The sequence below is a fragment of the Vanacampus margaritifer genome, chromosome 1 (genome assembly GCF_051991255.1).
Source record: "Vanacampus margaritifer isolate UIUO_Vmar chromosome 1, RoL_Vmar_1.0, whole genome shotgun sequence".
In the NCBI taxonomy this organism is placed as follows: domain Eukaryota; kingdom Metazoa; phylum Chordata; class Actinopteri; order Syngnathiformes; family Syngnathidae; genus Vanacampus; species Vanacampus margaritifer.
This window is the reverse complement of record NC_135432.1, coordinates 22,519,698-22,534,190: the sequence shown is the minus strand read 5'-3', so window position 1 is coordinate 22,534,190 and position 14,493 is coordinate 22,519,698. Positions and strand designations below refer to the sequence as shown.

The window sequence follows — 14,493 nt, the reverse complement described above, 5'->3', positions numbered from 1 at the left end:
AATATTAATGTGTCTCAACATACATGCCTGTTACTAAATTATTTATACTATCCATCTATAAGCAGGGATGGGAAACGAGGGGGTACTTGGAGGGATAAAAAAATAATAATTACAACCCCCCCCAAAGAAAAAATCTGGAAAAATAAAAGTTTTTTTTTATTTTTTAATTTTTAAATATTTGGCCGTAAACGTGGAGGAAAAAATCCAGGGACAACTGAAAAAAAAAGATTAAAGACCAAAATATATATATATGTATATATTGAGGGGGGAAAAAAATTAAAAAGTCATGAATATGCAAATTTTTGGGTGCCGAATTATGAAGTTGTAATATCACTTCACCACTAGATAGCAGACATGCATTTACACTGGGTCTTATACTGCCCTGTACCACAACGTAGGCCTAATAAAAAAAAAAAAAATGCACATTAACAAAGTAAGTACCTCAGTAATGTTGAAATTAATTTTTGTGAAAAGATGTTCAAAATTTATTTTTGCACTTAATATTGGTTTGCTGTTCAGCAGTTTTGTGGCATCCTTTAATTGTAATTTTTATGCGAGAGACCTTTGCACTGGGGGGGGGGGGGGGGGTGTCCCAGTATGTGGTTATTTTGTTGTTTGCTTCAAACCCTTGTTGGTTTAGGATCATCTATTATACGCACATTGAGAAATGTATTATGAAAAATGAAATGCATATATGAATCAAATAATGGAGGATATTTTAATCAACGTGTTTTATTTATTTACACCAAATATAGACTCAACAACAGTAACAACAACAAAAACTGGAGAACCTACAAAATGTAGAAAACGTTGTGCTCTTTTGTGTTCATGTTCATGTTTTGAATGGAAAGATGAAAAAGGGCAACATTGGGGTCTCTGATGGTTAAGAAACAAGCAGGCGGGAATCGGGTTGGTCTGAATGGGGGTTGTTGGAGGCTGCGGGGTGGCCTCCTTGGCCAAACCAAGAACCCGTTTGCATGTTTTGTGCCAGGTGAGTCAGAAAAGTTCCCGCCACAAGTCTTGCCTTTTCTCAGCCAAGAACGAAGCATTCGTCGCGGGATGTCTTTGTAGACGAGTCGGTTGATCATCTGGCCTACATTGGAGCGGAAAACTGGTCGTTTGGATTTGAAATGAACTTTTCTGACCCACATCGTAAGTGCAAGCTAGCAGAGCAGCCAGCTAGTAAGACTTGAGGTGACGAAACAGAGGATTGTTCATGATTCAATTACAATAAATTACAGATCTTTTTTTTCTTTCTTTTTTTACGTTTGTTAACTGGATTTCATTTCATGAAACCTGAAGTGAAATTTGGTCGTTAATAGTTTAAATACAGTACAAACCAATAATAGAACCCTGTACGTGATCCACTTAACAAACCTCCTGAGTCCAACCAAAACTTTTACTACCACACTCATATATACTTGTCCAAAATTTGCTGGGACACATTTGGGGACCGCTAGCATGTGCTTTTCGCTGCGCCACTCCATCAAAAATAATTGCGCAACAGCTTGTCTTCAGTTTGTGAACATCCGTCAGAGGCAAAAATCCGGTGCTTTGTTGATTGAGCAGCGTACACGAGTGGATGAAGTCCCCGCAATGTAATTTGTACAAGGAATCGGCTCCTCAGAAAGTCCGGGGTTCAAAAAGAGTTTCAAGACTAGAGCGCAACATCTCGCTGACTGAACAATTGGATAGCATAGATAGCAAAGATAGCATGACGTCGTCGTGTTCCTCCATTAGAAATGTTCAAAGTGCTTGTTGTTGCCATGAATTCAAGGTGGGCAAAGGCAACGTAGAGGATCATCTTTGCCGCTTCAGAAGTGTTCTTCGGGGTGGGCGGGGTCGCAGAAGAATCGAGAGCTACGTTTGGCCGACCGGGCTGTGAAGGGGCCCGTTTTCAGAGCTGAGGGGGTAGGAAAAAATGGCCGTTAAAATAGCAAACAAGACTGGATGGTTGGATGGATGGCCTTGTTCTATGGTATTTATCTTTTTTTCTTTCTTTGCTGCATAACGTTTTTGACTCAGCATTTCGTCTCATTTTTATTTACAGGTTGTAAATAAGCCTCAAAAGTCAAATTTTCATATATTTTCATTATCTAATATTGTTACTGTAGTACAGTCTTTCTAAAGTCAGCAGAGAGTTTCAACTTCTTAAATTTAAAAGTAATTCTTCTCCATGGTCAAAATTGGAATTCAGTAAGCCGGTAAACACAAAGATTACTCCCTTGTCCAACAACCCACAAGTATGTATTCTAGTAAAATCAATAAATAAATAAAATTACGAAAATTTTCAAGTTTTGTCTAAAGTGTTACCCAATTTAACCCAAATTTTGGGGTTGGTTTCCAAGAGCAAAACATGGCAAAAACAATAGAGCCAAACTGTAGAATTTAGTCTGAATTTACATTATTGTTGTCGTTTAAGAGCTAGTTTAGTAAATTACATACGCAGACAAAAATGTCCAGCGTAAAGCCCTGAGGGTTAAAGGCGCACTCGAGTCGCATGTCATGAGGTCAGAGGTCATTTACCTGTGATGATGTCCTCAATGGCGCCGTCCTTGCCCTCGTAAACATGGCGGCTGTCCTTTCCTTGTCGTCGTCTCAGCTCCGTCAGAAGCTCCTGCTGCTGCCGTTTGCCCTTGTGAGATGGCGACTGCGGGGGAAAGGCAAGACGATGAAACGCGTTCCAAAACGGACCGACTATCACAAGGTCAAATTCAAATACCCCCACCGCGCCCCCCATCGTGGCGACATGTCTTGTCCGCCTATCAGAGATCTTGGTCCTAACCTTGGTCTCTTCATCCTGCTGCTGCTCCTCCTGTTCCAGCTTCTCCAGCATCATCTGCTCCTGACGCCGTCGCTGTTCGTTCTCCTCCTCGGCCAGCTGAACACACGCGAGTTTAGCACGACTCACAAAGACTACGCCACTTGTCGGGTCACTCACCCGGTAAGCTTTGATGAAACGAACAAAGATGGGGAAGAAGACGGACGGCGGCATGGTCTTGGAGCTCTCCCCAAAAAATTTCACCACATCTTCAAAGGCGTCCTTCGGAGAGTTCAAACCAACACAATGACCATCAAGGTTTTGCATGATGTGATTGGAAGACAGCCAAGGCACATCATTTTAGGAAAAATCCCACAGATGGCCCAAAAAGTATATACAGCCACGCCTTGAAATATGAGACCCGAGTCATGAGTTGTTTCACATACGGCAGTTTTTGTGTTGACTTGAATATTCTTTCACTGATTCACTGATACTGTTAAGAAGAGTATGAAAACCTAGAAAAAAAATGTCTTGTACATTAAGAACAGATATAAAATTTGTGATTAACTAGTGACGTTATGTGATTAATTACAATTAAAAAATGTAATCGTCTGATGCCTCTAATTAAAAAAGAAAGGAAATATTATTAGAAAATTAGGGGTGTCAGACGATAATTTTTTTCATTGTAATTAATCGCATGACTTCAATAGTTAACTCACGATTAATCACAAATTGTATCTGTTCTAAATGTACAATAAATAATAATAATAATAAATAATTGTTTTTCTAGGTTTTCATACTCTTGTTAACAAAAGTGAAAAACTAATAAAAATAGTTCAAATGAATTTTTGACGTCTATAGCCGTCAGTGGCAGTGAATGAGTTAAGGGTTCCAAATTAGGGTTACAGTTTTAAATTAGGGTTTCCAACAGGTTATGGTTTCCACTTAGAGTTTCGAACTAGCACAAGTAACGCTTAAGACTTAGGGTTTCAAATCAGGGTTTCCAATTAGGATTCAGTTTCATAATAGGGTTGCAAACTAGATTAGGAAAGAAAACATCAAATTATGTCCAATGCACTGTAACACTTAAAAATTTGGGTTTTACATTTTTCAAAATAAAAGGGTTGGGTTTTAAAGTAAACGTAAAAACAAATTGAGATTCTGTGTGAAAAAGTAACACTGACACAAATTAACATCCAAATGTTAACTTAAGATAGGTCTTCGTTTCAAACTAGAATTAGGGATTCAAAGTAGGGTTTAAAACTAGGGTTAAGGGTTCCAAAGAGCAGCAAGCATTTGAAAATGGGGTTTCAAAGCAGGATAAAGGTTTCAAATTTCAGTTTCAAACTGGAGTTGAGGTTCCAAATTTCAAACTAGGGTTACGGTTACAAATTAGGGTTTCAAAGTAGGGTTAGTGTTTCAAAGTAAGGTTTCAAAGCAGGGTAAGGGTTTTAAATCACAATTTCGAACGGTTGGAATTTCAAAATATGGTTTCAAAGCAGGATTTTAAATTATGGGTTAAATTAGGGTTTGGGTTTCAAAGAAGGGTTTCAACCCAGGTTTTAGGGTTTCAAACTAGGGTTAGGGTATGTGTGTGTTTACCTGAGCAATGCGTGCATCCTCTTGAAGTTTGTTGAGTCGCGATTCATGCCGGCTGATGAAATCTTTCAAGGTGGCGTTGTGCTGCACGCTGAATTCACGCCAGGTGAGTTCCATCCCTCGCTGCAGATCCTTTACGTCGCACAACACATTCTCCAGACTCACTGGAACACACACACACACACACAAGCAGGGTTGGGAGGGTTACTTTTAAAATGTAATCCATTACAGTTACAAGTTACCTGCTAAAAAATGTAATTAGTAATATAATCCAAACACCATAATAAAGTAATGTAACTGGATTACTTTTGGATTACTCCAATATTGAGTATGCTCATGAAGACAAAATAAAAATAAATATCACCCCAATATATATTCTATACAATGTGCCCCTGCTATTTGCGGGTGATAGGGACCCGGGCAGCCTACAAATAGCAAAAATCCACGTGTAATTAAAAAGCATGTAGGCTATTGATTGATTGATTGATTGATTGATTGAAGGCCATATGCTGTTTTCCAACTGTCACTGAAAGCAACCGCACCTCACAGATGATAAATAGATAGATAGATAGATAGATAGATAGATAGATAGATAGATAGATAGATAGATAGATAGATAGATAGATAGATAGATAGATAGATAGATAGATAGATAGATAGATAGATAGATAGATAGATAGATAGATAATGAAGATGACGATGTGTGACATCAACTGCAAAATAAACTTTGATCCCAGTCACAAGTTTAGCCGTGTATATGTTGTGTATGATGTTTAAATAGTGAATTGGTGGGAGGAAGATTAGTTTGGAAGGTGTAACTCACATTATGGTTGTAGGCTAGCGGGCTAGCTAGCAAGAAGCTATAGCGCGTAGCATGCTGCTGGACTCTCAGCTCAAACTTTCGCTCCGAGTAAACTCCAGTGAATACCGGCCCCCTACCCCACGTGTGGGGGACACGACGAGTCAGTTCGTTCGTTCAAACCTCCCCGACATGTATTAACTCGCGCGGGCGTGCACGCGCTCTCTCTAGCTCTGTCCTCTGTCTCTCTCTCATGGTAGAAATTGTAATCCCTTGAAGTAATCCCCATTTTTAATAAATGTACCTGTAATCTGATTACACTAATGGAATACAGTTCATTTTTTTTGCAATCTGATTACGTAACAGCGGTACATGTATTCCATTACTCCCCAAGCCTGCACACACGTATGTTTTTGGTCGCATATGATGCAATGCCGGCAAGAGTCCACCTCTAACCTGCAGCCGCCTTGTCCACGTAGTGAAGTTCGTTGTAGAAGAGCGCCGCTGTGGGATATTTCTCTCTGACCACGTTGCTGATGTAGTGCAGCAACGTTTGTGTTCTGTCAGTTGACTTGGTCTCCAGGAGCTGAAAGCACGGCAACCGGCAACAGTCACATCAGGTCGGGCTACGTCAGCAGTTTTACGACTTCACTTGACTTTGGACTTGAACTACATGACTTGACGAGTTTGTCTGTTTAAAAATCTGCGTCTTTAAGGTAGTGTGCCTGTTGTTTTGTGTATCAAAGTTAGTCAGCCGCCCCATGCGAGTGTGTGTGTGTTACCAGGTCTAAGCTCTGTAGTTTGAAGCCGTACACAGCACCTCTCTTACTGCTGTTCATGTAATTCCCAAGGGCTAAGATGATCTGTAAAAACAAAAGGACAATGGATGAAAATGACAAGGACAGTGGTGAGCGCACAAAATAAACTGACCTCGAGTATCTTTTTCAGTTTTTGAGATGATTTTATGGAAACGGATGCCGCAATCATGGCATGGAGTTGCTGCAAGGAAACGTGAGCTCGTTAGAAAAGATGTCACATCAGGCGCTTCTACGTTTTCCACGCACGTGCGACCTACCGGTGTTAACAGCTGTACGTTGTCGCTGAAGTTTCCCATGAAGGTCATGATGGACATGCGCTGGTTGAGTCTTTCAATGCGACTGAACTGGATCATGAAGCTGTCTTCGTCACTCAGCGCCTCCAAAGGTTTTCGGTCTCTCTCGTACTGACGGAGAAGCTTGACCTCAGCTTCGGTCGGCAGGAAACGCATCAGACACTCCACAAAGTCCACTCGAATCGTTCGCAGGTCAAACCTAAGCAAGCACAATCAGCAGTGGCACTGCACTTAAAGGGATACTTTTCTGCAGTAAAAAGTTAGTATTTTGTCCAAAATAAATTGGATAATATCATTATTTTGCAAATACAATTAATACCTTTAAAAAAAAATTCCACTTGCTGTCGACTGAAGATGACATCACCAATCATGGCTCACCTGTTTTCTGGGTTTGGTCAGCAAACTGAGCCATGATTGGTCGTTACCTATTTCCTCAGCACAGGTGATGTTATCTTCAGTCGACAAACAGTGAAAAAAATTGTTTTTAAATGTATGTTTAATGTTATCACATTAATTATAAACAAAATATTATCTTCTTACTGTAGAAAATAGCTCAATGAGTCAACTATCCCTTTAAAAACACATTTTGCCACTTGCTGTCAACTGAAGATGACATCATGCGTGCTGATGAGGGAACAGGTAGCGACCAATCATGGCTCAACTTGCTAATGTCACATGACCAAACCTAGAAAAGAGATGAGCCGTGATTGGTTACCTGTTTCCTAAGCACCTGTGATGTCATTTTCAGTTGACAGCATGCAGCAAAATGTGTTTTCACAGGTGTTAATCGTACATGAAAAATAATGTTAGCAAATTAATTATAGACAAAATATGAACTTTTTACGGCTAAAAATGGTTCAATTCAAGTACATTCCTTTAAGAAGATTTTTCAGGTTCTTTACCCAAATGTTGAGTAAAAGTTTTTTCTTTTACTCTACATTTCAAAAGAGGCTTATTACTCCCACCACACCCCCCACCCCGCCCCCCATCATCCATGTTTTAAACCTCAACTTAAAAACCTTGTCAAGGGAATTCATTGATTTGCTTTTAAAAATATTATACATGTTTGAAGAAATTTTTTTTCGTAATCAAATAAAGTGTAATTGCACATTCACTACAGTAGGTGGAAGTGGCCCACTCATTGTCAGACAGTGTGCAAGGTGTATAAAAATAAAAATATTTAAAAAATCGATAAGCACTCAGTTAACTCAATAGTTATGCCTACACCCTTAAAATGCCTCTACCCTTCAGATTATCCATTGGCTTCTTTAGAGTGCCTCGTTGTCAGTGGTGAGCACACACGTCACACAGAGAAAAGTGCAATAGTGAGGGGAATTTTGACTACTTTAGAGTGCCTCGCTGTCCCGGCATGGAAAAAGCCCTGTAACGAACTGGAGGAATATATTTCAGCCACTGGAGTTGTAGTTATGTGGATGCATATGAAAGATGCTAGATGAAGTAGTATCCATTTTCTAGGTGCTGTTTGATTGACAGTTGAGTGGGTTCGTAATTTCCGCACATTCACGTTTGAGGATTACGGCTTGATCTTTCAAAATTTTAAAACCTCATTTTATATACTTGGTGATTTTTTTAATCATTCAATTTTGACAGGTATGTACAGGGACTTAAACTACTGAGTAGTTTTGCCTCCTACATGTGGATGCCTCTTACATGTGGATGGCACGGCAGATGACCTCTGGACCCTGACCCGCTTTTCTCAATGTAATGGCCAAGTTCTTGGCTCGGTTGGCATCTAGCAAAGAGACTCTGGATGGAGCTTTCTGGGGAAGTTTCTGTCTGGACAGCGTTAAGTCCATTGCTGGACCCTGAGCTTTAGTTTTGAAGAGTTCCTCAAAGCCCTCCACATCCAGATCCTGGACACAAACAAACTGGTAACGGCTGGATCCGCGTTTACTGACAAGACAGCTTTGGTATAACGGCTACCTGCAGGATGGCTTCATCGTCGATGTCATTAAAGACCGTGCCGTTGATTTGACTCGGCTTCAGGGCGACCCAATTCAAAACTGGCATCCGGAACTTGGTCTGGATGGGTTTCTTGATCTTCACCGCTGCGCAAGTGAGCAAACGGATCGGTCAGGGTAATTAATGCACATTGTACGTCGTGATTCTTTGTAAACAAGGTTTGGTGGTTCACGGACAATGTGTTGATTAGCTATCGTAAGATGGACGGGTGATTGGTGGAGGTGGATGACAGATGAAAGGTTCACACATGGACGATGGAGAGATGATTGACAGGTGACTGACAAGTGACGATTGCTTTAAATATGTGCGTAGCCATTAAACATACAGAATAACTTGAGTGGTCCCTCTGACAGCAGAATAAAAGAAAACAAACTTGTTAGTGACAATCAGTGAAGTAAGTACCACCTAAAACCATTCAAAGCTCTCCAATTACCACCATCGTGAACAACATTACGATGCAATTTTAAAAACTATACCTAAAGGAATGACTCCATTTAAATTCACCTGCTAGCCCAGAGTTGAAGATGACAGTGGGCGCACATCCTGAACCCGGAAGCGGGGGGGCCACTGGCGGAGGAGGAGGCGGCATCGGGAGGGTAGAGGAGAGCTCGCTGGTCCGACACGGAGGGGGAGGAGGCGGGGGAGGTGGCGGAGGAGCAGGCGGCGGAGGGGCGGGGTACAATCCGTTGGACACTTGAAAGAAGGAGAAGAAGACAATCGAGTGTTTGTGCATGTTGGACAGGAAGCTCTTGGAGGTTAGGTAAAAACATTTTTTTTTTTTACTCCAATTAGCAGAGGAGTGACACGACTTGAAGTTGTCAATTTTGAAACTTGAGACTTGCTTGCATGACTGCACAAATCTTGCCTGTTTACGTGTGGAAATCAGCATTATTTAGGTAGATATTTTTGAAAGCAACATTTATTTTTTTTAATTGTTAAAAACAAAATAGTGCATTGAAATCCCACGTCCCCACGTTTGCAGTTCGGGTATTATATAACTGTATTAACATTAATATGCTACATTATTTTTTTTCTTCACTGTTGTTTTTGTGCTTGGGCCAAAGCCATGTCTAACATGAAAGTATTCCTTTGGTGTCATCTGGTGGCATCTTGGGGAGTAACTTCATTTAGTCAGGTCATGAGTTCTAAAGTCCACAAAATCATTTTGTCTGGCAATTTACCGAAAAATGCATCCAAACTAATCAGGAGAAGCTTCAAAATAAAACAAGATAATGGCCCAAAACACACCGCCAACACAACAAAGGACTTCACCAAGGGAAAAAATGCAAGGTCTTAGATTCAAATGGTCAATCACCTGACCTTAACCCAATAGAGCATACATCTTACCTCCTGAAGAAGAGACTGAAGGGAGAAACCTCCAGAATTAAATAAGAATCGAAAGAGGCTACAGTAAAGGCCTGGAAAAGTATTTCAAGTCTAGTGAAGTCAATGCGTCATTGCATTACAAGTAAGGGTTATGCCACCAAATATTCAATGTTATTCACTTTAAGTTAATTAAATAATCAATGTAAATATTCATCTTTTTATCTGAAACCCAAACATCGTCAGCATACAACAACAAAAAAAGGACGTGGCCTTGCTGTTCCAATGACTGAATGTTGTGACGGACTTAGAGTTGACTTGCTTGAAATTTATTAGGGACTACACTTTTTTTTTGTCACACTAAACTGGGACTTGTTTGAAACTTGACGGCTAAGACATGAGACTTATTTCTGACTTGCACATATGTGACTTATTCCCACCTCTGGTAATTAGTTTTTATTGGCGCTCACAATTACCTGAGCCTGGCATTGGTGGCGGGGGAGGCGGCGGGGGTGGGGGTGGCATATCTGAAGCGCCGTCCATTCCTGGTCCCATGTTATGATAGGCCACTGTCTCTGGGCTGGATCATTGAAATAACAATAATAATAATAATAATTGTCTTTAATGTTTTTGTGTTACATGTAAACATGAACAGGAAGTTTTGAATACACTACCTGGGCGAGAGAGTGGAGCAGGGAGGAGGCGAGGGGGAGGCAGAATTGGCCACACCCCCATCACCTTCTCCTCTTTGGGGCTGAGGAGCTCCGGGACCTCCTGCCTGTTGGGCCTCCTGGGCCTGTCGCTCCAGACGACTCTGACGGCGAATGGTCTGGTCCTTCTCCCGAACAATCCGCCTCAGTGTGTGCACTTGCGTGTTGGCACTGGCGTACACGTCCTGCGCAACACAAAAACAGTGCTAGCGTAAAATGCTAGTTTGGCTAGTTTTAGTTGCACGTGTTCAAAAAGGGAAACAAAGAAGCTTTTTTTTGGGGAGGGGGGGGGGTATTAATGAACATTACTGACCCGGAGTTGGTCCAACTCTTTGTTTGTTTGCATGAGCTGTTTTTCCAGTTCCACAATCTTCAGCATTGCTTCATTTTCTACGTCCAACAGACGCTCCGACATCTGCGCAGAGAGTCACGTGTGTAGGAAATAGTCGTCGTGTTAGCCATTATGTCCGGTCAGCCTTTCTTACGGTACTCAGGTTCTCTTCCAGCTCTTCCACTCGTTCCAGAGCTGCGGTTTTAGTCTCTGCATCTTCCAGCAGCGTCCCCACGTCAAACACATTGTCCAGGTATGCCTGGATTTGCACCTGCAGCCTGTCACTCTCCGTGTGCTTCAGCCTCTGGCAGACGGCAGAGAGACACGAGGATAATGATTGTGATTTGCGAGGTCACCTCCGGGTGGACGGAGATTACGTCACAGATGCCGCCGACAGTGAGATTTCCTCAGGTGAGGCACACGTTTTGCGAAATGTTACCTCCAGGTGGTCATCCAGGTTGAGTTTGGTGAAGTCATACTGCAGATGGACTCGGAAGTTCATGTCTTCCACCGAGTGGACCACAATGTTGATGAACTGCATGCACGCCACCTGACCGACAATAACAAGAAGCAGAGATGAGCAAAATAGCCAAGACGGAGGCTCGCCACAGTCGTTGATCTTACCAAGAAGTCGATATTGTCGTCTTCATTTTTGAAATGTTCCATCAACTTTTCAAAGCGCATGGACTCTGAGCACACCTGGAAAAGATCAACCGACCAATCAACTCGAGAAGTAACGAAGGATCTAAAGTCATTTTGACGTCATGTGTTTACAGTTTTAAAGTTGTCAAAAGCCGACAAGATGATCTCATGTCCTCCTCGGACCAAACACACGGCCGCCAACAACTCCAACACCAGAGCTTTCGTCCTGAACGGGAAACATATGTTTCAAGTTCCTCTTTTATGATGTTTATCATGTTTATAGTGAATGATTTGAGATTTTCTGATGCGTGCTAGCAACCTTGCGTTCCTGTTGTTGAGGCTCAGCGCAATTTCGTTGACTCCATGCGGATGAGACATGACCATGTTGAAACCGTACTGAGTAGGAGGTCAGAACGATACACGTATGATTTCCATGCTTGCCACAACTCATCATCATTATTTGAAAGCGCATATTTTCGTCCCACCTGGTAGTTCATGATAGCTCGTAGACACATGATGCACACGTGGACGTCGTCTTTCTTGCAGACCAGTCGGGAATTTTTCAGAGTGCGGCTACTGGGCAGCGTGTTGGAACGCGTTACCAAGGTGGAACTACTAACGAAAGAAAACCCGATCAGACATCCGACCTGCAAAGTGTTCTCTTTTGCTATTTGTTACCTGATGGAGTGTCGCGCTGCTCTTGGTGCAGACGACGGGGACGGGAGACTGCAGTCGCCATGGAGATCCTCTATGGACCGACTCCACGGAGAGTCGATTGAAGCCGCGTCTCCTCCAGATTCTGACTGCTCGCCATCAAACCTGCACAGGGAAAGTTGTGAACGGATACATCTGTCACTTCCCCCCCTCCCTGTCTGAGTAACAACCCTAATGAGGTAAGGGAAAAAAACGGTAGGATGCAATTCGTAAATGACAAATCTCCAGACTTACGTGACAGCATACTGAGCGAAGGACAAATACTCAACCAGGACATCCAGACCTCGGTTCTCCTCGTTTAGAAACTCTCGAACCCACCTGCACACAAATGGAGGCATCAGATATACAGTACAGACAGTCGGGAGATATAAAGCAACGGTCAGGTACCCGATGTGGTTTGTGCGAAGAGAAATCTCAAGTTCTCGGAGTGTCTGAGTCGACTCCTGGACCCTCCTCCTGAACTTCTGTACGCACAAAGACAAAAACAAAACAAAGGTAAGATTCACAATGTTCTTAGCTTGCTCTTATATCCGATGACTGCTCTGCTGTCTAATACCAAAAAACGCTTCCTTCGGACTTGACGAATGTCATAGCAGCAAGTGAAGAGGTGTTCGGACTCGACACGTTTTTGTTGTCTTGGACTTCTTGGCATTTGACGGACTTGTCTTGGACTCACAAAATATTTGTATTGCCAGGTCCACTGCAAACAAATCTTGGTTCAGGGTCACCGACTCACCAGTGTGATGATCGAACCCACAATCTCACGGATGGGAGACGACCATTCTACCAGTAAGCCATGCTGATGGGAGTGACACCATTTTCCTAATTTTGTGGTGGTGAAAATAGTATTTGTCTGTATTCAAGTTTACTCTTGATCTCTTCCGGGCTTGGACTCGGACCTTGTGGACTCGGACTTGACTTGGTCTCAGACCTTTTGACTCTGATTAGGTGGACTTATGAACAAGAGAAGCGGCATCGAAAATGGATTGATAGATGTCTATCAATGTGTTCAGTTCAACTGATTTATTTTCATTTCCACCAATCAATCATATAACAGCAAGCATTTGTTCCGCTATTGAGATTTGACATCTTTTTCCCATCTTACCTTGCGTGTGACAGCCGGATCGAGGAATCCGCGCAGCTTTTGGATGTACGTGTGCGGCGGGTTTTTCACCTGGAACCTCTCCTACATCCCCCCAACATGATCATTTATGTGAAATGGCAAAGAAATGTCTTCAAAGTCAACTTTATGAAGATCTCCTACCTGATCACAGATGAGCTCCCATTTCTTCTCGTTGTCATAGGAACGCAACAAACGCACCTTGTCTGGAGGCAGGTTCATGGAATTCTGAAAGAGAATTTGAACTTTGCATTTGCAAACGTTTGGTGACATCATCTTCCGTGGTTGTTTCCTTTCCAGGTCTGAGAGCTTGACTCGGCACCTGTCTCGCACCCCCCCCTCAACGCCAGTAGCCTACATCAAGCTCCGCCTCCAACATGTGTGTGATTTCCTTCCATATTTGTGTATTTACCAGTGCGATGGAGAACCTCTCCTCGAGCTCGGCGGCGTCGGGCATCGGGAGTCGGACCGGTGCGGCTCTGGACCGGATGACGGCCAGCTGGCTCTCCATGCTCTCCGCGTTCCCCATCACAGACACACTTTGCACACGCTTCTAGCCAAACACACCCACCACACACACACACACACACAGCGCTCAGCACACGCACAGCAGCAGGAACATGTGGTCGGCCATAGCACACGAACGCGACTGGAGGTGATGAAGGCCGTGGGTCTGTCCCTCCTCCCGTCTGTCCCTCTTCCGTCCTTCTGTCTCCCTTCCCGTCCGCCAGTCAGTCTCCTCCGATGTGCCTGTCTCTCTTCCCGTCTGTCTGTCTCTCGTCAGATGGTGATATGGTCCCAGTTGAGCACCTCACCGCTGTCTCACTCTTTGTCTCCCGCCTGCCACCGATGGTGATGCTGTGGATCCCGGTGATGCTGAGCAGTATTTGGTTTGCCGATATAATGAGTGTGTGTGTGTGTGTGTGTGTGTGTGTGAGAGCGCGTGTTGCAGATCAGCCGGTTAATCCTCCCCCCTCTCCTCCCCCACATGAAGAACGAGAGTAGTCGCCGCCTCCTCTTTGTCTATGTCTCTCCACCGCTCGCCGTCTTTGTGTAGCTGCTGGCTCAACCCTCCCTCCCTCCCTCCCTCGCTCCTCCGCATCCTCAGACAATGAGGCCTCTGCTGCAATAAGCACCGCCCCCTAGCATGCTGACGCGCACACATCCCGTTCATTTTTAAAGCTTTTATTGGCTGTGTCTCGGCAACACAAAGTAGAAAGTAGATGTGGATGTGTTTGTATGAAGACATATATTCCTCTATTCCTACCTCAAAATATTCAACTCATTCATCTCCAGAACTATTCCCGAATTTTAAACGTAAATTATATTTCACACGTTTGTCCATCGATTGACTTCTTACACTCAACATTACAAGTCATCGCATATCATTTCAGTTCGGC

General features: G+C 43.0%; 1 protein-coding gene across 2 annotated transcripts; it reads right to left on the bottom strand.

The window, feature by feature from the left end:
- Positions 1-716: 716 nt before the first annotated feature.
- On the bottom strand, positions 717-14,157 carry fmnl2b (formin-like 2b). Of its 2 annotated transcripts, none has more exons than XM_077583933.1 (28): positions 13,506-14,157; positions 13,238-13,321; positions 13,079-13,159; positions 12,361-12,437; positions 12,208-12,291; positions 11,938-12,078; positions 11,745-11,874; positions 11,579-11,655; positions 11,392-11,485; positions 11,242-11,316; positions 11,057-11,167; positions 10,772-10,921; positions 10,600-10,701; positions 10,251-10,471; positions 10,053-10,156; positions 8,758-8,946; positions 8,579-8,599; positions 8,215-8,339; positions 7,942-8,144; positions 6,235-6,469; positions 6,090-6,158; positions 5,942-6,022; positions 5,616-5,745; positions 4,364-4,524; positions 2,942-3,043; positions 2,786-2,881; positions 2,527-2,650; positions 717-1,903 (listed from the first exon to the last, which is right to left on the bottom strand). In XM_077583933.1, exons 1-28 carry the CDS (start codon positions 13,620-13,622, stop codon positions 1,815-1,817), a joined length of 3,273 nt encoding a protein of 1,090 aa, XP_077440059.1. In that variant the 5' UTR covers positions 13,623-14,157; the 3' UTR covers positions 717-1,814. The 2 variants fall into 2 exon arrangements, with proteins under 2 accessions (XP_077440059.1, XP_077440069.1); XM_077583943.1 differs by having other exon boundaries at positions 11,745-11,871.
- Positions 14,158-14,493: the final 336 nt, after the last annotated feature.

Bases quoted from the DNA above. Each gene is read 5' to 3' on its own strand.
- fmnl2b (XM_077583933.1), bottom strand. From the start codon at position 13,622: ATGGGGAACGCGGAGAGCATGGAGAGCCAGCTGGCCGTCATCCGGTCC. The intron at 8,145-8,214 runs GTAGCCGTTATA...GTTTGTGTCCAG, and splicing joins ACGATGAAGCCATCCTGCAG to GATCTGGATGTGGAGGGCTT. The intron at 5,746-5,941 runs GTAACACACACA...CCGTGCTTTCAG, and splicing joins AACTACAGAGCTTAGACCTG to CTCCTGGAGACCAAGTCAAC.